Below are 23,104 nucleotides of genomic sequence, written 5' to 3' on the forward strand. Positions count from 1 at the left end.
AAATCTCTCGTTGACCGATCATTTTTTCTTTTTTCCAATTTCCACTCCTTACAAATCTCCGGGATCTTTCAACTAATTGATTGATATATATTGGAATGTAAATAAACTTCTCAAACGGCCAACTTGACCTCTTCGCTGTTAATCAGCTGTCTGTACGGACTCAATGCTTCCTTAACATCCTCTCCAACGAATTTCTCAACCTGCCTTGGTGCACGTCCAATAAACGTAGTTGGATCTAACAACTTCTCTAAATCCCCCCAGATAGGCTTGAAATAGTCCGTCCTTTTAATCCTCTCTATCAAATCGTTCTCTCCTCCCTCTTGCTTCACAACTGCTGATGCCTGTTGAGAAAGAACACGGACTTGTTCATGACACTCCTGTCTAGATTCGCCCTTCTCCACCATAGCCATAATAATATTTTCCGTAGCCATGAATGGTATCTCAGACCTAATTCTCTTCTCAATAACCTTTGGATAAACAACCAATCCTGAAGTAATGTTTATCAACGTGCTCAACAAAATATCTGCAGTAAGAAAGGCCTCAGGCAAGGAGATACGACGAATGGCACTGTCATCCAACGTTCTCTCAAACCACTGAACAGAAGCCGTATTAAAAGCATCTTGAAATAGAGCACTCAAGTGTCTCGACAGAGAGCAAACTCGCTCGCATCTCATTGGATTTCTCTTGTAAGCCATTGCTGATGATCCAATCTGCGACTTCTCGAATGGCTCCTCCATCTCCTTCATATGGGCCAATAGTCGGATATCTGTAGCCATCTTATGGCAGGTAGCACCAAGAGAGGCCAAAGGATGTAAAACATCGATGTCGATCTTCCTCGAATATGTTTGACCTGTTACAGGATAGGCATGCTTGAAACCCAACAATTCCACCACTTTTTTGTCCATAGCTTCCACTTTGGCATCATCGCCGTGGAACAATGACAGAAACGACGCCTGCGTTCCCGTAGTTCCTTTGGCACCACGTAATCCAATATCATCCCTGGCTCTCTGGAAGTTTCTCAAGTCCCAAAGCAACTCCTGTAACCAAAGGCATGCTCTTTTCCCCACCGTAGTCAATTGTGCAGGTTGAAAATGCGTCCATCCTAACGTTGGCATATCCTTGTACTCGAATGCAAACTTGGCCAAACGATCAATGACGTTGACTAGCTTTTCAATAAGCAAGTCATAAGCATCTCTGAGGAAAATTAGGTCAGCGTTATCAGTGACAAAGCATGAAGTAGCACCTAAATGAATAATACCGGCGGCAGCAGGACACGTCTCTCCAAATACGTGCACGTGGGCCATTACATCATGTCTCACACGGGCCTCTTCTTTCTTAGCAGCATCAATCTCCTCATCAGTGATGATAAAATGCTGAGACATTTGCTCGAGAGCTTCGTCTGTGATCACGTCAAGGCCCATTAATTGCTCGGCCTTGGCCAAGTTGTACCAGAGCTTTCTCCATGTAGAGTATCTATTTCTCATTGAGAAGATCTGGGACATCTCCTTCGAGGCATACCGTGAAGAAAGCGGCGTCAAATAGATGTCGTTGTCAGATGTCATCCTTTTCTTGGTCAATTAAACTAGAACAACTCTAAAAAGACGAGACAGAGCCTGCTACTTAAATACTTTTGTTTGTACTGCTTCCCCACCTGACTTGGAATTAGATAAAATTGCTGACTTCTTCGCGACGCAGCGACCAGTCTATCTATACTCATTACTATCATTATTCTATATCATTAGCTATTATTACCCGCACCTACTCGATATCCGGTGCATTCGCAGTCGAGCTGACTGTGCTCATAACTTCTTCTCTGTCACTTAATGGCGAGTTTACGTTATCTGATGATGATCGTCCCATCATTATAGCTCCCATCTTCTTCCTTCTTTTAACCGTACCATCTATATCACTTCCACTGCTTCCATATTCGCTCGTGTCTTCCCTCTCTCCATCTTCATCTCCTAATAATTCCTCCATTTTGCTAAGTTCCTTCAATTTCTCATCCCGTTCGGCTCGTTTTTGACTGATCTCTTCCTCCATCTTCCTGAAATATTCTCCTCCAACTGGTCCACTCGTTCTTTTACGGTAAAATAATAAGTAGGCACTTCCTCGAATAGAGTCAACTGGGTTTGCAACCGTCACCCGGGAGTCATCATAATAATACCATTTATCATCCACAAAATTCTTCACATATGCTGTGTAATGTCCACCTCCCATACCCCCAAAGTGATTATCCACAGCAAACAAGTCATATAAGAGATCATCATGTGCTTCTCCATCTGTCACGTACTTAGATAGATCCAAGCCTTCGATAGGAAACTCTACAACAGCATCTATCTTATCACTGAAGCTCCGGCTCGATTCAAACCGCTTCAAATGAATTGTAAGAATATCTGGAACTGACCAAATCTCGATTTTCTTGGTAGCCTGTCGATGCCCCTTACAATAGGGACAGTACCATAAATCCCGTTCACCTAAAACCTCCGGCCTTGAAAACATATCGAGACAGTCGTCTAAGTCGATTGTCTTTTTGCGTTTCAAAGCAGCCTCTTTCCGGTTGTCTTCAAGTTCGGCGTTATGAAGTATTGGAGGATGAGTCCATGTCTCACGTCCTCCATCTTCTTCATCTTCAAGTCCAGTGAAAAACACATCGAAAAGTTCTGGCTCCCACTGACAAACTAATGCCATTTTATCTTCTACTAAAGAGATATACTTCACTTCTTCTGTCACATTGGATCCAGAAGAACTGTCAGAAATAGCCATATCTTTATCGTTTCCGTCGACCTCGATCACCTCTGCTGTTTCTCCTGTTTCTTCTTCTTCTTCCTCTGCTTCTTCGTCCATTGCATCCGAATCCTCTTCACCATCTTGGTCTCTTCTCATGAGCTCATCTTCTTCTTCGACTTCCTCTCCTTCCTCTCCTTCCTCTCCTTTCTCAGTTTCATCTTTATCATCAATTGCATGATAAGTATATAATGCAGCCTTCAAAGGATCAAGCTTGTCCAACAAATCTTGCAGACCATCAAAATTTCCATTAGTCTCAGGAATCCATAAATTATCATCGTCACCTTCGCCATCGTCTTCGTCGTCCTCATCTTTCCCTATTTCCTTGCATCTGGCCTGCTGACCAAATGCAAAGCTATGATATCCTACGTGGTGCCCGTATCTGCTTCCAAAACTTCTCCTGGTCCTCACTTTAGGACCGCCGCCTAACAGCTTCACGTGAAATGCACAATCACCAGGAAGTTCAGGATTAGCCGATGAAATAATAGAAGCCAAATCATCCTCTTCATCGTACTCTTCAAGTTCCTTCTTCAAGATATCATCAAGCTTATCAAAGTCGTCCAAAGAATATTCACCTTTCGATTGTGACCTCACCTTCTCAAAGTACTGATACGTGGATAATTGTGTATACCGTTTTTCCAACTTCTCTCTTATGGCACCGTATGAATTTCTTTCCTTTTCATTCAACGTGATGAAAAATGGAATGCCGAATACTTTATTTTTCAGCAAAGGGCCTCCAAGAACGGTGCTAAACACAGGAACCACCAAATCGCCTGGCTCGTGACATACCTGATAGAACCATATATCGTCACCTTTGCTGATAAGATCTGAAATGGGCAAATAACGAGTATCTGAATCCTTGTCCTCATAGTTTTTATAAACCTGTGATTGAAATACTTCCAAACAGATGATCTCATTCATTGGAACATCAATGGCTCTCGAAACGTAAGCTTTCAGATCATAAAAAGTGGCAGATCTCGGCAAATCCACCTCGAACAGCTTCGGTCTACCCTCTTGAAATAATATCTTCACCTTGTGATTCCACTTTCGAGTGATAGGAAGGGGAAGTGTGAGATCGTTGTAAGGATCAAATGTGATACTGACATATCCACACTCGGGGCAGACTAAGGTCGATTTATATTGACCAACGAACAAGTCAATCACCACAGAATTGTTTCTCTTCTTATGAGCTAACCAGCATTGTCTTGCAAGCTTTCTAATCTCCTCTTGATCCTCAACCTTCCCCTGTGGAAGCTCTGGTTTCTCCACATACGGCTTCTGTATCACCCTATTGAGATCCTCGTGCAACCCATCAAGCAAAAATGCGATGAATTCCTGTGAATCCTGCTGTCTATAGTCCGAAAAGATTGAGTTGAAAAATCCTATAGTATACCTGAAATCACGAGGTGCAAAAGAAGTCTGTTGACCGATCAGCCTTCTATCAAACAAGTGTTTGGCAAGCGTCCCGTAAGCTTCGGCCATCTTACCCTGACTGCCTAACGGATTCTCCTTGTTAATTTCCTTCTTGTAGTAGTCGTAGAGAAAATAGTAAGTCAGTTCAGGGATATGAACAAGACATTGCAATGCCGAATTCAGGTAACAGGTGTTCCCCAAGTTGTTTAAACCTACCAAACCGTCATCGAGCATCAATTCGGATGCAGTATCCATGAGATAAGATCCGTCAGGCTGTTGCAACTCCATCAAAATGTGCCCCGAGCGAACCTTACTCTCTTCCAACGTTCGAAGGCCATATTTGCCGCCAGTATGTATTAGCATACTTTCGGTAATGGTCTCTTCAAAGCTCGGGAGCACCACTGAAGGAAAGTTGTAGCCATCCTTCACGGCAATCTGCCATATTCTCGTTTTGGCCCGACGATCCACGTCGTATGTTCTCTCCACAGTTTCCTTCAAGTGCTTGGCAGTGCTGTGGCTCGAAACTAAAAATGGTGTAGCGTCTACACTACTGAATCGATTGACTTGAGACGCATTGGCAGTAAGAACGTGGAGAATTATGTATAAGGGCCAAGTCTCGACGTCCATCTGTGCCTTTTCAGCGTTGAAATATGCTTCTCTTTCCACCACTGGATCCCCATCTTTCCATCCGTACCATTGGCATAGTAGATCAAACAGTTTTCTTGAAATAAAATCAAAATCTTTTGTTAGTACCACGCCAGTCTCATCCAAGATGCCTCTGGATGATAAACGCCCCAATTCATTATCAATATCCTGCGCAGACTCGTCAAATGACTCACTGAAAAATCTCTCCAGCCATCCCTTGGGAACAGCACACAATTTATCACCCTCCTTAGTCTTCTGCGATTCCTCAGATTCAATCTTTCTCGCCTCTACACGACGTTGCTGTAATATATTATAAGCAGATTCCACATTGGGCTCCACATTGGGCTCCACATTAGACTCCAGACCCGGCTCCCCATTGGAGTCCGTATTATCCTGCGTTTCTTTGGCTTCTTCGTAGGCCTCCGTGGTATCAGAGCTCTCTGACATGTTAACACTACTCCTCTCTTGCCTTTGTCTTTATGTACAACCAGGGATTATTCTCAGCTCTCAGTTTTCCTCCCTCTCGAGCCAAAAATTTTTCTTTTTCCTTCAACTTTTCATTGACTCCGCGAATGTCGTGTACCAACAGACGACAGATAGTCTTAAGATAGATCGGGTCTTTCAATCGTAAGATAGTACTAATCTGATTACATCTCGTTTATTTGCAGCCCTTTTCCACTTCTATCTGTGACATTTCTTGATGTCGGATGCAATCGATGCATTATTTGGATGCTTACAACTTCCTGATTATAGTGAACAATCCGAAGTCTTTGTGTTCCTTCACAATTGGAAGTTGATGGCCAATGACCCCAACTTTATCTTTGATTTTATCCAAAGTTGTCATGATTTGCTTTTGTTTCGAACCCATCAATCTCAAAGCATATTAAGAATCCTTGGTTCCGTATTAAGTTCTGTTTCTGATTGCGACTGTGATCTATCGAACTTCATCTTCTCATTCATTTCAAGCATTCTTAATGCTTCTCCAATCAATAAGATAAGGGTCTTTTCTTCTGAATTGATACAGTTTCTTCTTGATCAGATCTTGAGCGATCATTTTTCCTCATTGCTACGCAATTCGTTAACTCAGATATTTTATTCATTGACTGAATTGGGACTCTCTTATACCCAATTGGCACAGATATACAAGGCTAGTCTCACTGATGACTATGCCCTTGATCTTCTTTACAACTGCTTCCATCTATACCCAACATCATTCAAATCTCTCATCCTTACGAACACATCTTCCCTTCACTTCCGGAATTTGCATTTTCATGATGTTCGTAAAGGTTTCACTTTGTCCACGCGGTTCCAATTGCATTCAGGCTTCCACAACGTCGATCATCCGGAAATTGACCCGTTTACTCTAATGGAGATATCCAATGAAGACAACTGTTCCATTATTCGCTATTCTATTGAGGATTCTAAACTCGTAATACAGTGTAAGGACACTTCATATGCCTTCGAGTCGTTCTCTTTCGAGCTCGGAAATCTGTATAATGTCTGTTTACTTCATCGTTGCGACAGCAAGAAGTCTTCCGTGGTAGATCTATACATTGATGGAGAATTCATACAGTCTAGAACCGTTGTTCCAATCTTTCTGCATCTTTCCACATCAAAATCCTTGTTTGGAAGCCACGTACCCTCTAACTTGAATCTCACTCTCTCAGTTTCCAGCTCTAGCAATGCCACTAACGTCATTCCAGAATTAGCTAACTTGATTGTCATCAATGGAATTCAGTCGAGAAATTGGATCCTATTGGCTCACAGTTTAGGTCCCAACTATGCCGGCACTTACCAGGACACTCATCTAGCTTCACTGTTGGATCCAAAATCCGTCATGACTATCAAACTCAAGCTTCGTGAATATTTGGAAACAGATGGAAGATCCAAAAAGGATTTTGATCCTTTTGTGTCTAATATAATCGTTGATCCACGTGATCTCGTATTGAATTTCCACTGCTCGAACGTGGAACGAAGCGATCGGGGTATAAAAATCAATATTCAAACCAGCATATTGCGCACTGAACGGCCTCAACCGGTTTTTATTACTCGTCCAGAGGATGGAGATGTTCTTTACTGGAACCCTTATTCCTTAATCAACCGTCTTTTTTCTGTAGGAGGATTTGGCATTGTGCTTAGGCTTATTGCCGAATCTACCACTACTGACCAACTAGTAAAGTCGCTTGAACTCCTATTCCATGTCTTAGAGACCGATTCAAGATCTTTAGCAGAGTTCGGATCCAAATCTGGTTATGATGTCTTGGCAACGTTGCTTAAGACAAAAAAATCTCTCATCCAAATGGAGGTCCTCATGGTTATTTTAAAGTTTATTGGTTATAACGAAGATTCCCCCGCTGACTCAATCATTGCTAATGGCCTAGCTTATTGCTCCCTTATTGCCGATTTCGAAATATGGCAACCACAGCAAACTATTGACTGTCAAATTGACCCCAAGAGTAAGGATACTTTCAAGTTTGTTCTTTTCCAGCTTTCTATGTTTGGAGAAGGAAGCAAATATCACTCTTACAATCTTAAGAAACTCGGTGACATGAAAATTGTCAAGAGAGTTATTCAAGCGTTAAAATATAGACTTGTTGATGAGGATTTGTTGCCAATACTTTGCAACTCATTGTTGATCCTAGTGAGGCTGAACCCTACACCCAGCGTTATTAGGGCTATGTCTTTATACGTGGTATATGCACTTCAGGCTAAGGATTCAGATATCAGTTCAGATCTTGACAAAAAGTGTGGCGCCTCTATATTGGACATTATTGTATCTCTAGTTTGCGATCCAGTTGACATTATGACACCAGGCAATTTTAGAAAGGTTTTGAAGTCTATTAACGCAAAATGGCTTATGATTTTACTGGATTCTGGTGAAGAAGGCGTGGTTAAAATGGCCCTACAGCTCTTAATTAGAGTACTGAGTATACTTGGTCCAAGAGCGCGCAGGGCTTTTAATGATAGTGGTGGGCTGGTAATGCTTCGTAAATCTCTTTCCCTGAAATGGCGAGATGACGATCTAATTACTATTCTCTTTGCTGGCTCTTTTGGTGTCTCATATTCTCTAGAAAAGCTCTCCGTGGACTTTGGTACTGTGAATTTTCTCAAAAGGCTTTGCGAAGATCCTGCCGAGCTATCTCTTATTATGCCCGGTTTCCTTTCGGTGATTAATGGATTGCTAGAAACTTCCATTAACGAGGTTCAGGATCTCATCGATGATGATAAATTTTCTCTGCTCGACGACACCGTCTTGGATGCGCTAAGCTCGCTTGAGTTGTATTATCAGGTATTAACCATATCATTTAATGAGATCCCTGCCCTTCGCGTGTTTATCAAGGATGATATGAATTGGACTTCTGAATTCTTGTTGATTGTTCTTAGTTTATACAGCCTAGATCATATAGACGAGTTCTCTAGCTTCTACCATCGGTATTCCGAGTTCTCTGGGTCGATCTTCATTGGAAAACTATTTGATCCTTCTTCTTCAAGCGCTAATGATAAGAAGTATCTATGGAAGTTTTGTTCACGTGATCCTGCATTGTTCTCTTTAACGGTCATGCCACGCGTTTTTGAGCACATTCATAGCTTTCAACAGACGGAACAATCGTTCATTAAGGATACTATTGCGGCTTCTTGCTTTTTTCGGATAATGTCTGATTACTTCGGAACAGGATCGGATTTCATATTTGATGACAATGATTTTCTACAAAGTCTTGATGTTGTGGGATCAATTCTTTTTGAGGCTGATCGAACAGAGTACCCAGCGAGGTCTGATTCAACTTTCAAAATCTGTAGAGCCGCTTTTGCTCGTTCCTATTTGAGATTCTTTACTAGATGCACCGAAGAGGAAATTAAGGAGCCTTTCTCCAGATTGTCTCACATCAAATTCTGTTTCTCCAACTTCATGTTGTATGGAAAAGTTATATCTGAAGGCTTAGAGGAGGAAGAACAAGGAGTGATTTTTCTTCTCTCGTTGCTCTTCAAGAATTTGCTGGTTGATGATGAGGAAATTTCTAGTCTTGCTGCAAACTGTCTGAGAATGATTGTCATGAACGGTGGGGACTTGCCTGAACTGTCCAAAAAGTTTGCGCTCTCTTTCAAAGAGTCCGTCTCTTTGAACGATCTGGAGCTGAAGGTTTATCTCTGCTCTGAAATGGACTTGAAGAATATGCTAAATGGCAAATTCAACGAAGCATTGACGGCCTCAAGGCAAGCTAAGGCCTCTAAACTCAAATCAGAGTTTATTAAAGAGCTTATAGCAAACTATCGACTCAAAATACATGTTCAACATCTCAAAAGATGGAATCTTGAGTCGATTTCGAAGGCCATAACGGAAGCAGAACTCCACAAGTTTAACAGGCACATTCAAGACGATAATGATGATCTTTCATACTATATTAGTACGTACGATAGAATTTGTTCAAAAATTCCAGTGGATGACATAAAGTTCAAATTATATTTGGATTCCACTGAAGGAAGGTTCAGAATGAGAAGGAAGATACTACGTGAACCGACTTTGGAATCGACAGTGTTGCCCAGAGGCGCAGATACCATCACACTGGATGAATCAGAGAATGCTCTCTTAGGTATTGAGTCTGATACTGATACTGCAAGTTACGAATTCGTTTCGGAGCAGGTGGATTTGGAAACTTCGTTAGAAGATAAAAACCGAAAGGTTGTAAGAAGCTTGTATGTTCATGACAAGATTGTACAAATCTCTAATGTGACACAGATTCTTGGCTTAGAGACCTTTGAAATGATTGTTATTATCGGTCTGACACACTTGTACCTGATTGAGAATTACTTCCATACAGATGACGGCAATATAGTGGATATTGACGATGCACCTAAGTCTGTACGTGATCCCTATGTGCAACTTATAGCCAAGAATGATCCTAATAATGCAACTTTCAGCTCGGCCACTCACAATATAGAACCTACAAAACGAGACAAATTGCATAGAACAAGAAGCTGGAGACTGGATCGTCTTGTGTCTATTTCAAAAAGGAAGTTCTTACTGAGAGATGTAGCCGCAGAGCTGTTCTTTGCCGATGGTAGCTCTGTTCTTATCACCTGCGGTACTAAGTCTCGTCGAAACTTGTTGTTAGGTCAGTTATCGTCAAAGATAACTGCCAAATATACCGATGAGGATTTGGAGGAAGCCATGAAATTGGCTTCCAAGCAGAAGATCACATTTGTGAATCGCCGTGATAACGGTAAGTTAAGCTCAATTCTTTTCAATACGTTCATTAATACCGGTGTGCCGCCTTCAGCCAATGTAAGCTTTTCGAGGATTACCAAGAAATGGAAGCATGGAGAACTCTCCAATTTTTACTATCTTATGCTTATTAATACTATGGCTGGACGGACTTTCAATGACTTGACGCAGTACCCGGTGTTCCCGTTCGTGATTGCTGATTACGAATCTGACGAGTTAAACCTCGACGACCCGTCCTCTTTCAGGGATTTATCAAAACCCATGGGTGCCCAGGCTAGTAAGCGTGCAGGCAAGTTCAAAGAACGATACGAAGCCTCTGCAGAAATGGCTCCCGATGTTCCTCCAGCACACTATGGAACACACTATTCTTCTGCCATGGTGGTCGCTTCGTATTTAATCCGTATGGAGCCATTTGTAAGATCGTATTTAATCTTACAAGGAGGTAAATTTGACCATGCGGACAGGCTTTTTTATTCTTTAGCAAAAACCTGGAAGAGTGCTTCTTGTGACAATACTTCAGATGTCAGAGAGCTCATTCCGGAGTTTTATTACTTACCAGAGTTTTTGGTGAACTGCAACAACTTTGATTTTGGTGATCTTCAGGATGGAACTGCTGTGAATGATGTTATTTTGCCTCCCTGGGCGCATAATGATCCTAAAATATTTGTTGAAAAGATGAGGCAGGCTTTGGAGTCTGATTATGTGTCTCAGCATCTTCCGGAATGGATTGATCTTGTCTTTGGATACAAGCAAAGAGGAGAGGAAGCTGTTCTTTCTTTGAATGTATTTCATCATTTAAGCTATGCTGGTGCCATAGACTTGGAAGCGGTTGCTGATGAACGGGAGAAGGCTGTGGTTATTTCTACAATCCATAACTTTGGCCAAACACCTCTTCAGATATTCAGCAAACCTCATCCGAAAAGATGGACACTGTTGGCAAAATTTTCATTCGATGTGAACTCGTTGGTTGGGTTCCCGGTAAGTCGTGGTAGACATACCCTTAAGGGTGCTGTTGATGAGATAGTGTTTGATTTGGAGCACAAGGAATGGAAGACTTTGAGCGCTGATGTCCGTTCCAATGGTAAGTTGACTATACGTAAGTACTCGTCGTGCAACTTGATTCTGAATGAGAGTCTAGTTTTCGAGCAGTTAAGTCAAGATCGAATCACCAAATTTGAACTTATAGGTAGCGATAACCTATTTGTGGTCGGCTTTGAGGATGGATCTTTAATTCTGTACAAGTTGACTGCTGATACTTTGAGTAGCATCACAAATTCCCAGAGGTCTTCCATTCAACAGACCAGAATGTATTCAGGTTTGGCCAATCCAAATTGTCTCAGACTTCAGAGTATGGACGTTATGAGGAGTCATTCTGATGCTATTAAGGATATTAAGGTGTCACATTATAATGGAGTTTTACTCACTCTCAGTGATAACGGAGAAGCAATGCTATGGAATTTGGCTGATTGTGAGAAGATTAGGGATATTGGCAATGGAAATGAGAATTTGGTGAACATTTCAGAAGAATATGGATATATAGCTACGGTGGACGGAGAAAACTATCTCAAGTTGTTCACTATTAATGGGGATTTGATTAGCCAAGTGCTGCTGAAAAAGGGCGCTATCGTGGTCGAATTCTCTGAGTTTAACTTGCCGTTTGGATGCAAAGTGAACAATAGCCCATGGATGCACGTTGCCATAGTGGCGGTTGGATTTGAAGATGGAACGGTGTTAATTTATCAGCTAATGTTGGAAAAAACATGGAATTTGGCTAAAATAGGAGAACTCGGGACCGAGAATAAGATTACTGCTCTTAAGTTGAAGCTAGGAATTGCATTGGATGGAGAAGGTAATAAGGTTGGACGAGGTCAGTTATTGGCTGGAACGGATGACGGAAAGTTACTAATTTGGGGATAAGTGGGAAATGTATTAATGCTATTTATTGTTTCTCTTGGTGGAGCCATAACGATTGTAGGAGTATAACCCCACACCAATCTGAAGAATGCCTAGGATCTCCATGAGCGATAGTGAGTTTGCAGTAACGAGCATGCTAATGGTGATGATGATGATTCGCTTCATCATGTTTGCGACCGAAAAGCTTACTGTAGGAAGTATGGTTATTACTTGGAATGCAAGTAAAGCTTGGATAAAACAGGAGACCGAAGCTAAAATCAGTAGTGTCCACGGCACGATCTGACCGGTCTGTGTGGCATTTAGAAGGTTGGAAAACTCGTAGACGAAAAAAATAGGGAAAGAGTAGACCATACCGAAAAGGGAGCAGTAAATAAGAACGTTGAGCTTGCCGGGCTGCTCAGAAGAGGCGTACTCGGAAGAATCTTTCTTAAGGACTGGCTGTTTCTCCATATCACCGGTATCAATGAACTCATCAGCACTTGCTAAAGCTAAAGAGCCAAAGTCGACTTTCGAGCCATCATTTTGGGGCTTCAAACTGAAGAGGTTTTTCCCACAGATGGACTTGACAGCAAGAACACAAACAGAACTAAAAGCAAGTAGAAGTCCTTGAAAGAAGAAATTACTCGAATTGGAAGTCTGCTCCTTTTCGAGGGTTTCATTGGGTGACTGTGATACGACTATAATAATAACGCCAGAGATCAATGGAATTAGGGAGATATATGTGGTCAAAGAGAAAGCGACTCTATAATACAAGGTGTAGGACAACACGACGAGCAGCGGTTCCAATGCCTGAATGGACGCCACGGTAGCTATAGAGCACAAAGAAGTGGCCGATAAATTCAATATCTTCACAAGGAATCTTAACGATCCCATGGGCATTATGAGTCGAGTGAGTCTGGAATTGAATGAAAAGGATTTTCTGGAGGTGCCATGATGCAATACAAAACTGAGAAGAACTCCAGCAAAGAAGTTGGAGGTGAATTCAAATAAGCCAATAAAAATCGGGTAGTCGAACTGATTGAGTACAATTTTGGTCAACTGTGTACTTACCGAAGAAGCAGTATACCATACTAAACAGGTACCGATTACCCGAAGATCAAAGAGTTGAGGCATGAAATTCTGTATTGTGGCATAAAGAAGAGGTGCCGAATTGCTGAGAACTCTACCTTACTGTTAACACAAGTCCAACCAACTAGTCCCCTGTCACGTTGTGGCTGATCGATTCTTTCATATTTTGAGTTTTACACGTATACAGAGAGGTGTTATAAGGAGTTATTTGATTAAGTAGGATAGACTAATACGAGACAATCATTGCGATTTCTTCGTTCTCAACTCTTTCTGGGCATCGATGAACTTTGTGTTGAATTCAGGGTCAAACTGACTAATGATCATGGGCGAAACCATCAGTAGTATACCTGCACCTAGTAATCCACCTATTATTGGGTATCTTCTGATTAATGGGACCAATGGTAGACTGTTTAGGAAGCTATCTGACGGGTCCACATCAACAAAGTTTTTGAAATGGATCTGGTCAATCGCAAATTGTAGGCCGGCCGGCACCAAGTCCTTATTTTTGGAGTAAAATTCGTGAAGCTCGTAGTAGGTGGAATTCTTCACTAGCAACGAAAACTCATTTCCTCTGATAAAATTAAAGTCTAATGACTGGAAAAAAAGACGGTAAGTTCCTTTGTGAGAGACAGGAAGATTGAAAGATCCGTCTCGAAGAAAATGGTACACATTTTGTGTTTCTGTAGAGTCGTCTATCAGTATGATAGAGGCTCTTGCAGGATCAAGAACATTGATGGCATTTGCAGGTAATTCGAGATGCCCTGTTAATGCAAGCACACTAAATGCAAACAGTAATAATATCCAGGGAAGCATCTAAATTCTAATCCAAGAGTTCCGGAACAAGGGTGGAGAGGTGTTGATCTCGTACATCTCTACTCAATAGCTGCAAGTTTTCAAGGCTGTGGAGGGGGAGGGGGGTGCGGAAAGTTTAAATTTCCAATTTTCAATTTTTCAGGGGTGTAAAATAAAAATTTTGGAATTTCTATTTCACATTTCACATTTCATTTACTTTCTCTTCCTTCTCTACTCATAAGGAAAGGTATATATTGTAGGGAGGTCTCTTAAAACATTACCACAGCTACTTCCCTCTACAACCTTCTCGAGATCGATTTCAACTTTCCGTTTTTTATTTCTGTTTGTGGCATGTTTAAGCTGCTAACTCTATACAGAGAGTTTTTACATATTTGTAGAGAATTTCTAAAATCCTAAATTGCTCTTGCAGTAGGCCATTGGGGGAATGTCTGGATGAGAGACAGCTTCAAACGTCTTGAATTCTTCTTCATATTCCTCTTTATCATTTAAGGTTAAATTGATCACTGCACCAAGGTTACTTTGTGAATCGCAGTATTTTGGAGCTGAAAACACGGTTACTAAACGGCCATCGTGCTCGATTTCGTATCCTCCATCTCTCACCTCGTGCGATCTGATCACCATCTTCAAATGATTGCTATCGCAGAACTTCTTCGTAACATCCGGGCCGAACTGTAGGCCAATACCCCTTTTAGAAGGACCTCTTCCAGGCTCTGGCTGTGGGTCAGTCCAAAGAAGTTCCATCTCGATACCTTCTTTAGGGGGTTGCCTATGCTTGAACCGATCAATATTTCTTAAATCATCCAATGTAACATCATCAGAGCTGAAAAGTCCTCCATGCATGACCAAATACTCCTGACCGATCAAAGTGCAATATGGCAAAGAGTTGAACGACTCAGAGAAACACTTGAATAATCTATCAGTATATTTTGCCTTCACCTCATCTTGGAATCCATAAACCTGATTCATATCGTCAGTCTCATGGTTGCCTCTGTCTATATAAACATTTTTTGGGTAGAGAAGCTTCAAAGAATAGAGCAAAAATGCCACTTCACATGACCATGATCCTCTATCGACAAAATCTCCGTTGAATAAGTAAGAATGCTCTTCATTCAACTTGCCGAACGTTTCAAAGATGTGTAGAACATCGTAAAATTGACCATGAGTATCACCGCAAATGGTTATTTTCTTGACTGGCCTGTACTGGAACTCACCTGAATCTGCTGTAGCCTTTCTTGGAATACCTATCTCCACGAGAGCCTTCTCTTTATGGAATAGTTCCTTAGTTGCTGCCACAATGGCGTAGGCCTGCCTTTTAGGAAGAGTTCCTCCATTCTTAAACACTTCAATCATCTTCTCAATGTATTTCTCAGTCATTTCTACTGTCACTATCTGTTTAGATGATCCCTTAGTAGTATTCTCCACATGAATTTTTAATTCGAGGCCGTTCTCTTCAGTAGAGACCATGCTCTCATAGTCTATCTCGTCGAATACACTTTTTCCATCCTCATCAACCTGAATGGCCTTTTCAAACCGGATTCTGTTGACTACTTTGGCTAAGTTCTTCTTCAGCGACTGTGCATTCTTATCTCCAGGAGCATGTGATAGAACCGTGTCTACGTCCTTTAAAGACTTTTTATACTCTAGCATTCCACTATGAGCAACGGCCCTTCGATAATATCCCTTGAGATAGTCGGGATCTAACCGGATGGCATCGTTGGCATCGTTTAAGGCAAGGCCAAAGTTCTCATGCTTGATCTGTGCCTGCGCCCTATTAGCATAGTACACCGCAGTAGCATTAAGGTTGATGGCCTTTGTGTAAAAATCAATAGCCTTGTCATAATTCTTCTTCTTCAACTGTTCATTTCCCTGGTTCTTGAAAGCTTCAGCTTCCGCTTGCTGAGATGTGTCTACCATCGCTTAAATATAGTCTTGTTTGATTATCGAGGTCTTCGGATCTGAGTTGAAATTTTTCTCTTTTATCACTGACTGAAAATTTAGATTTAGATTAATTAGAAAATACTTTTGCTCTGGATCAAATTCATTTAACTCTAACTTCGTAATGGTCTCCACTCTTTGTAATATATCTCACATATGGATAACTTTGATAGTTCATCTTGGGCTCTCTAATCTTCAAATACTTCACCTGTAATCCACTAGTAACAAAACCTTGCATCTCGAACTTCAAGTTGAGTGGAATTTTTCGAAACTTGTTTAGTTCGAGCTCGTCCGCCACAGATGGAAGCAGCAATTCAGCAATCATGACATATTCCTTGGCGCCATCAATCTTGTGGAACTTCCAAAGAATCACAGACTCATTAGGCAGATACTTCAACGATCCTTTGTTGTAATGATACTTGGGTGAATCGACATCTCGTGGAACGGGAACTCGAATTTCTAACTTGCGAGCACTGATCCTAGATTTGAAGTTTGCCCGCACTTTCACCATGATCTCCAACCGTGTATTGGAGTGATTTCTCACTTTATAGTCAATTAGGAACATCGGCTTTAACGTGGACGAATGAACCCTGTAGCTAAACAAATTGCATTCCCCATCGGGAGGAATGAAGGATATCATCTTCTCAGACTCGAATTTACCCAAACGAACACATTGATGGAATTTAACGTCTTCCACCTCAATGCTTTTCTTTGTATTATCAATCGGTGGCAGGCCTTTAACAGCATTGATACAGCTATTCATAAATTTTTCGTTCAACCCAAGTACCAACTCTGGCATTCCTGAGAGCGTCGACCTTAATTTGATCTCTCCATGAATCTCGGAACTCAATATCTGGTTTTTGGGGTTGATCAACATATCTATAGATTCAACAACATCCAAATATGCCTCATTCTTCTTGTGAACAATGCCAGATGATCTCCAGCTGATTGCATTTGTTACAGCAGAAGGAGCCATTCTCTCTTTAAACACTGTAGTAGAACCGGGTTTCTTCTTGCTGCCTGAAGGACGAAACATCGTCTTCAAAGTAAAGGATTCCTGTGTAATGTACTCCTTGAGAATCTTCTGATCGGTAATTTGCGGCACTCCATAATCCATCATCTCGTCCAACAACTCGTAAATAATGGAGAAGTTGTCCCTTATTGATTCTTCTTCCAACGACTTCAGATATCCTTCTAGTACTCTGACTAGTGAATCGAGATAGCACAGTATAGCAAAGGCATTGGTATCCTCTCTTGTCAGAGCAAGTATATACAAGTTCTTGTGCATCAAGTAGATGTAGTGGACGCCATCAGAGTTTAACACAGGTACAGTACTACCGTCCTCTAGACTTCCAACAGCGTCACCATTACTGGACTTTTCCAACAACAAGATCGGAAACTTTTCCACTGCAGTGGATGGAATGTCCCATTTATAATCTCTATGAAGCAATGGTCTTCCTCTGTTGTCTAGAAAGTAAACAACCGAGGCCATGATGGAGTGAGGGGAGGAAGGATAACTATAAATGGAGGAATAAACGATGTGAAACAGATGAGTTGAGATTTAAGCGCGAAAGAGCTGGGCGGGTCCCCGGCAGCACCTCGAACGCCTGGTAGATTTCGCGGTCCAACTCCTGGCAGCAACACACACAACACCTGCAGCACTCGTGACCTTCCCCGCATCCCACGCCACCAGTTCTCTGGTATCTGCTTATCTTGAATCTACACATCTATATATCTAATCATTACTTTTCCTTCGCCAAGTTTACGTTTCCTCTCATCACTCGCAAAATGACTATTGAATCGCTGTCGGACCCAACCGATATCCAGATCCACTCCTCGCGGGCCTACAGATCAAACTTTCTGATGCCCAAGTCCTCATACTTCAATGTGAACATAACCATCAATCACTGGCAGTTAAAAGACTTGGTGTGCCGATCATCCTCCTCGAATTCGATATATTTCCCTTCAGGCACAAAAGTCAGCCGCTTAGACTTCGACCCACAAAGTCCTGTGAGTCTTTCAAAAAAGCAAGATCACCTCAAGCATGCACGGCTGACGGCAAAACAATCGGAGGCTATCTCTAATCCTTCTTCCAACGTTTTCATCGATGCTTCCAGCCACGTTGATCCCTTGGTGGCCAATTTTGAGAGCTCGCCGCGATGTCTGAAGGAAGCTGGTGGTGTGGTTGTGGTAGGGGGTGTCGTTAATACTTCGAGGACGCCCGTTCATTCGTCTGGTGGTGCTGGTAATGCTACAAGCAATAATACTACTTATCGCGCACCAGGTAAATGGAAAGGCCTCTTTGGAATACATGTTAATGAAACAGGCTATTCGGAAAATGGCCACATCGGTACCTTAATCAACAACAGTGTCACCATTAATAAAATCAGCAACACGTGCTATCGGTCATTGGTGTGTAATAACGACCAGAACCTCTATATTGTCGATGTTTTGAACCGTGGAGATGGCTTGGCACCAGAATTCAGTGTCAATATGGGTGTCGCTTTGAATCATGCTTCGCTGTCGCCAGATTTGAAGACCATTGTTACTTTAGGCGACAGCTCAAGGATCTTTGTGCTTCATCCAGAAGAGAACTTGAGAGATATCACCAATCGAGAGGTTATTTCTACTCAATCCGACTGTGGCTTTTCTACGAGTTGGAACGACTCGGGCTACCAGTTTTCGGCTTGCTTTCAGGAAGGTGTTAATTTCATATACGATATTCGTCACATGGCTAGACCCATGCACGAGATCTATTCAACAAGGAGGCAGTCACAGAACGGAGCATTTCGTGTCTGTAAGTATAGCTCGGGTACAGATGATCTATTGTTTATTTCGGAGCATCAAGGAAGGGTCCACGTAGTTGATACACGTGACTTCATGACTCATCAAGTGGTTCTGCTCCCCAAAATGTTGTACGACTATGAGGAAGGCTACTATAATCAACCAATAGTAAAAGATTACCAGGATGTTTGTGATATCCAGAACGAATTAGGATATCTTTCGAGCAGTCGCCGGTTCATTGCAGATGTTGATGTTGACAGGTTACATAATTCCAAGTTCTTCAAGTATACTTCAGATAGCTGTCCTAAGAGGTATCCTGCAACATCATCTGCCGCCGCTGCTGCTGCTGCTGCTGCTGCTAAGAACGATCTGAAACAATCCACATATGATCCCTTGATGCATTCGACATATCTTCGGGGCACGGGTACTGGAACTTTGGCTACTACAGTTAGCAGAAACTCTAGAGGAGGTTCTTCGGAGTCCAGTGACAAACTGAAGTCACCTCTGACTGATCCGTTCTACTACTTAGACTCGGAATTGGAAATATGTGGCTTGGAGGTTTTGGGAAATAGTCAATATGGGGATGGAAGACGCTCTTTGGTGATAGGTACAGAGGATGGATTGGTTCATTGGAATATTGACAGTTGGAAGCGTCGCTGCTTTCCATCTTACGAGTTAGCGTAATAAAAATAAAGATTTGGGTGTTTTTTAGGTAATATACATACAAAATACAATGTTTGGTACGTAGCCAATCATCTGTAGAATTGAGGACGGTTCACCTTCAACCCGTATTCATCCAGCGCACTACTCAAATCTTCGATGGTCAACGTCACTTTCTGGTTCTGGCTCTGGTTAAGTCCTCCCCCTAGGGCACCAGTCAGCGAATTCTCGTTGTTTCCATTACCGTCACTATCGGTATCCTCAGAGGTCTGCTTTTTTTCCTGAGAGTTCATCATCGTGGCCATCATAAGGGCCCTTGCTCTCACCTGAGGATTGGATGAGTTGTAAACAGCGCTGTTGGACCGGATACGCGAGTATTCGTAGGCATTTGTTGCAATATCGCTGATGAATTTCTGTGTGGCCAAAGCAAGAAGCCTCTTGATCTTTCTATTATCTGTAGCAAATCCATTTTTAGCCAAGTAATAGTCTGTCACCGCATCCGGAATAATTGGCGTAAAGTCTTCATCATCCATCATTTCGAGAACCTCCTCCAGAGTTTTGTCTTCACGTGTTAATACAGGCAAAGAGTGAATTGGTGGTTCTTTCTTAGTCAAATTTGGATCTTCAGGAGAAGGTGATTCAGCAGAAGCGGGTGAAGCAACTATTTCGGCAGCACTGGACGTCCTTGTATTATCTGACGTCTCGATTTCCACCTTTTTTGCTGAAGGTTCTTCACTAGAAGGCTCAGCAGATCGCTTTTCTCCTGAATCTTCCTCCTCCATCAACTCGTCAACGTCATTTGCACTAAATAATGCTCCAGAAGGAAGTTTAGACTTGTCTTCGACCGGCTTTTCCTTGGCTTCAACCGGCTTTTCCTTGGTGTTTGTATCTTCTTCTTGTTCTTTGTCATTTTCAGCATCGTCCGCTTCTTCTACATCTTCTGATTCTTCTTTATCTTCCTCTTTATCCTCCTCTTTGTCCTCCTCTTTGTCCTCTTCTATATCCTCCTCCTTGTCCTCCTCCTTGTCCTCTACTTTGTCCTCTTCTTTATCCTCCTCCTTGTCCTCCTCCTTGTCCTCTACTTTATCCTCCTTCTTAACTTCTACCCGTTCCTTAGTCACGTGGCCTTTCCTTGTATCTGTTCCTTTACTTCTCTTCGCCATTGTTTTCAAACTAACGCAATGCAAAAGAAGTAAACTTGTTCTATTGAGGTTTTGTCCACTCGCATAAAACTTGAGATTGACTGAAGAAGCAAAAAAATATTATTCCGATGCTGGGAATCGAACCCAGATCTGGACCGTGAGAGGGACCTGTGATAGCCATTACACTACATCGGATACTATATATTTTTATATGACTTATTTTGACTAAATGGATAAATGATGTTTTTGGTTGTAATCTCTGCTTAGTTATTGGTGCCACATCTATTCGGCCGAAGACTCTCATACACACCTGCATCACAAACTAAGCTATTTTTGTCAAAAAAAATTGATGTCCAATACAATTTTTTGGCGGAATCCGTAAACCAAATTCAAAAGAGAAGTCTAACTAGTCATACATCACGCAACAGCGGAAGAACTTCTCCGTTAGTAAATAAGTAAATATGAGCAAACTCCGTTAAGATTTCATAAAAAAACAGATCACAACCCCCTATCTAAATAATATGCTATATCCACGAAGAATAGTGACAGCATTCAGTAAGAAGATTGCATGTGTGTTTGGGTCTAGATTTTTTGAAATGAACGTTTTCCAGTTGCTCACCACTCAATTGTCTTTATTGTTTGACTTTTTGAGACTACCAGGAACTTATCTAATCCATAATTTCATATATAACGCTTGAAATGCTCTAGATTTTCCACCCTAGCCACATCACTCCGATATGTCTGAAACCCCGCGTCACCGGCTTTCCCCTTGGGGAACCACCTGACTCAATTCTTTTTCTGGGGGGGGAAGGCACACCACCTAAAACTACGATCATGCTCGAGCAACAGTTGTGGTACTATAACTCATGGTGACAATAGGAAAAAAATTACCGTTGGCTTTAGAATACTTTTTATCCACGAGCAATACTGCCCCGAACTGACAGCAGTATCAACAGCGTGACTGATCTTATAACATGTAATATTAATTTCCGAAATTAACTCGAATCTGAGGTACTTCAGTATAAATTAGACATGCTTTCGATACATAAACGTTGAATCTCAAAGTAGTTTAGAGAATCTTATCTAAAGTAAGGGGCATCGAAATCTTTCTTTATTACACTTATTCCTTCCAATCGTCTTGACTAGATAATCCCCAAAATTATCATTTCCATATTAGGGAGGTCGCGAACTTAGTAATCATCAAATTTCAGATAGACTTGTTTTCCCTTATTTGATAACAGTTGGCTTCTTTTACTTGATATCATTAGTATTGTCTCATGCTAAAAGTGATGAGATCTCATTATCAATATCTTGTTATCGGAGGAGGCTCGGGAGGCGTTGCTTCGGCTAGAAGGGCTGCAGGCTATGGTGCGTCCACTCTTCTCATTGAGTCGAAGGAAATGGGTGGCACCTGTGTTAACGTTGGATGCGTTCCCAAGAAGGTTATGTGGTATGCATCTGACATGGCGTCCAAAATTGGTATTGCCAAGGATTATGGTTTTTTCAAAGTTGATTCTTCCTTTGCCCACGACTTTGATTGGTCCACATTTAAACAGAAAAGGGATGCCTATATCAAGAAATTGAATGGCATATACGAACGTAATATGAGCAACGAGGGAGTGGAATACATTTATGGGTTGGCTAGTTTCACTAAGGATGGAATAGTGCAAGTAAGAGACAAATCGGACCCCTCTAAGGTGTCTACTTTCACCGCAGATAACATTTTGATCGCTACTGGCGGTAGACCGGTTATGCCTACGAAGATTCCAGGATACGAGCTAGGAATCAACTCTGATGGGTTTTTCAAACTTGAAAAGCAGCCAAAGAGAGTTGCACTGGTTGGATCAGGCTTTGTTGGGGTAGAATTCAGCGGTGTGTTCAACGCTTTGGGTTCAGAGACTCATATGATCATTCGTCATGATACTGTTTTAAGTAAATTCGACGATCTTATTAAACATACCATCACTGATAAGTATGAGAAGGAAGGCGTATTTATTCACAAGAACTCCAACATTAAAAGTGTTGAGAAGTTGGCTGACGGTTCCAAGAAAGTTACACTGGATACCGGAGTCGTCATTGAGGTTGACGAGTTGATCTGGTGCATTGGTAGACGCTCAATGATAGAGATGCATCCAGAAAACATTAATTTGAAATTAAACGATAGAGGACAGGTTGTTGTTGATGAATGGCAGCAAACCAACGTTCCAAATGTGTATTCATTAGGCGATGTTGTTGGAAATGTGCAATTGACACCCGTGGCCATCGCCACCGGTCGTAAATTGTCCAACAGATTGTTTGGACCTGAGCAGTTCAAGAACCAGAAAATGGACTTTGAAAATGTTCCATCAGCGGTGTTTTCTCACCCGGAAGTGGGAGCCATTGGTCTCGCTGAACATGATGCCAAGGCCAAATATGGGGAAGAGAATATCAAATCTTATACGTCGAGGTTCAACAGCATGGCTTATGCAATGACTGAGCACAAGTCACCTACTGCCTACAAGTTGGTCTGTTTAAGGACGGAGAAAGAGAGAATTGTTGGTCTGCACATAGTTGGAGATGGAGCCTCTGAGATCCTTCAAGGATTTGGCGTCGCCATCAAGATGGGTGCCACTAAGGCTGATTTTGACAACTGCGTAGCCATTCATCCAACGTCTGCTGAGGAACTTGTTACTATGAAATAAACGCGCTATATCACTAATATTAACAATAAAAGATATAAGAAAAT

At 41.8% G+C, this 23,104-nt stretch overlaps 9 protein-coding genes and 1 non-coding gene across 10 annotated transcripts; 3 read left to right on the top strand and 7 right to left on the bottom strand.

The window, feature by feature from the left end:
- Positions 1–110: 110 nt before the first annotated feature.
- ADE13 (adenylosuccinase ade13) lies at positions 111–1,726 on the bottom strand (the record flags this gene model as incomplete). The annotated part of the gene is made up of 2 exons (XM_038922952.1): positions 111–1,568; positions 1,721–1,726. The coding sequence occupies 2 exons, from the start codon at positions 1,724–1,726 to the stop codon at positions 111–113; spliced, it is 1,464 nt and encodes a 487-aa protein (XP_038778880.1).
- A 32-nt stretch (positions 1,727–1,758) lies between these two features.
- FOA43_002668 (uncharacterized protein) lies at positions 1,759–5,289 on the bottom strand (the record flags this gene model as incomplete). Its single annotated transcript, XM_038922953.1, has 1 exon — positions 1,759–5,289. The coding sequence occupies one exon, from the start codon at positions 5,287–5,289 to the stop codon at positions 1,759–1,761; it is 3,531 nt and encodes a 1,176-aa protein (XP_038778881.1).
- Positions 5,290–5,542: 253 nt separating this feature from the next.
- Positions 5,543–11,980, top strand: FOA43_002669 (uncharacterized protein; the record flags this gene model as incomplete). The annotated part of the gene is made up of 1 exon (XM_038922954.1): positions 5,543–11,980. The coding sequence occupies one exon, from the start codon at positions 5,543–5,545 to the stop codon at positions 11,978–11,980; it is 6,438 nt and encodes a 2,145-aa protein (XP_038778882.1).
- A 1,305-nt stretch (positions 11,981–13,285) lies between these two features.
- FOA43_002670 (uncharacterized protein) lies at positions 13,286–13,858 on the bottom strand (the record flags this gene model as incomplete). Its single annotated transcript, XM_038922955.1, has 1 exon — positions 13,286–13,858. The coding sequence occupies one exon, from the start codon at positions 13,856–13,858 to the stop codon at positions 13,286–13,288; it is 573 nt and encodes a 190-aa protein (XP_038778883.1).
- A 384-nt stretch (positions 13,859–14,242) lies between these two features.
- FOA43_002671 (uncharacterized protein) lies at positions 14,243–15,772 on the bottom strand (the record flags this gene model as incomplete). Its single annotated transcript, XM_038922956.1, has 1 exon — positions 14,243–15,772. The coding sequence occupies one exon, from the start codon at positions 15,770–15,772 to the stop codon at positions 14,243–14,245; it is 1,530 nt and encodes a 509-aa protein (XP_038778884.1).
- A 124-nt stretch (positions 15,773–15,896) lies between these two features.
- On the bottom strand, positions 15,897–17,285 carry FOA43_002672 (uncharacterized protein; the record flags this gene model as incomplete). The annotated part of the gene is made up of 1 exon (XM_038922957.1): positions 15,897–17,285. One exon carries the CDS (start codon positions 17,283–17,285, stop codon positions 15,897–15,899), a length of 1,389 nt encoding a protein of 462 aa, XP_038778885.1.
- Positions 17,286–17,581: 296 nt separating this feature from the next.
- On the top strand, positions 17,582–19,261 carry FOA43_002673 (uncharacterized protein; the record flags this gene model as incomplete). The annotated part of the gene is made up of 1 exon (XM_038922958.1): positions 17,582–19,261. One exon carries the CDS (start codon positions 17,582–17,584, stop codon positions 19,259–19,261), a length of 1,680 nt encoding a protein of 559 aa, XP_038778886.1.
- Positions 19,262–19,329: 68 nt separating this feature from the next.
- On the bottom strand, positions 19,330–20,400 carry FOA43_002674 (uncharacterized protein; the record flags this gene model as incomplete). The annotated part of the gene is made up of 1 exon (XM_038922959.1): positions 19,330–20,400. One exon carries the CDS (start codon positions 20,398–20,400, stop codon positions 19,330–19,332), a length of 1,071 nt encoding a protein of 356 aa, XP_038778887.1.
- Positions 20,401–20,502: 102 nt separating this feature from the next.
- Positions 20,503–20,574, bottom strand: FOA43_002675. The gene has a single exon. It is a non-coding gene; the product is annotated as a tRNA-Glu (tRNA).
- A 1,094-nt stretch (positions 20,575–21,668) lies between these two features.
- On the top strand, positions 21,669–23,060 carry GLR1 (Glutathione reductase; the record flags this gene model as incomplete). The annotated part of the gene is made up of 1 exon (XM_038922960.1): positions 21,669–23,060. One exon carries the CDS (start codon positions 21,669–21,671, stop codon positions 23,058–23,060), a length of 1,392 nt encoding a protein of 463 aa, XP_038778888.1.
- Between the last annotated feature and the right edge of the window lie 44 nt (positions 23,061–23,104).

The sequence above is a fragment of the Brettanomyces nanus genome, chromosome 3 (genome assembly GCF_011074865.1).
Source record: "Brettanomyces nanus chromosome 3, complete sequence".
Lineage (NCBI taxonomy): Eukaryota > Fungi > Ascomycota > Pichiomycetes > Pichiales > Pichiaceae > Brettanomyces > Brettanomyces nanus.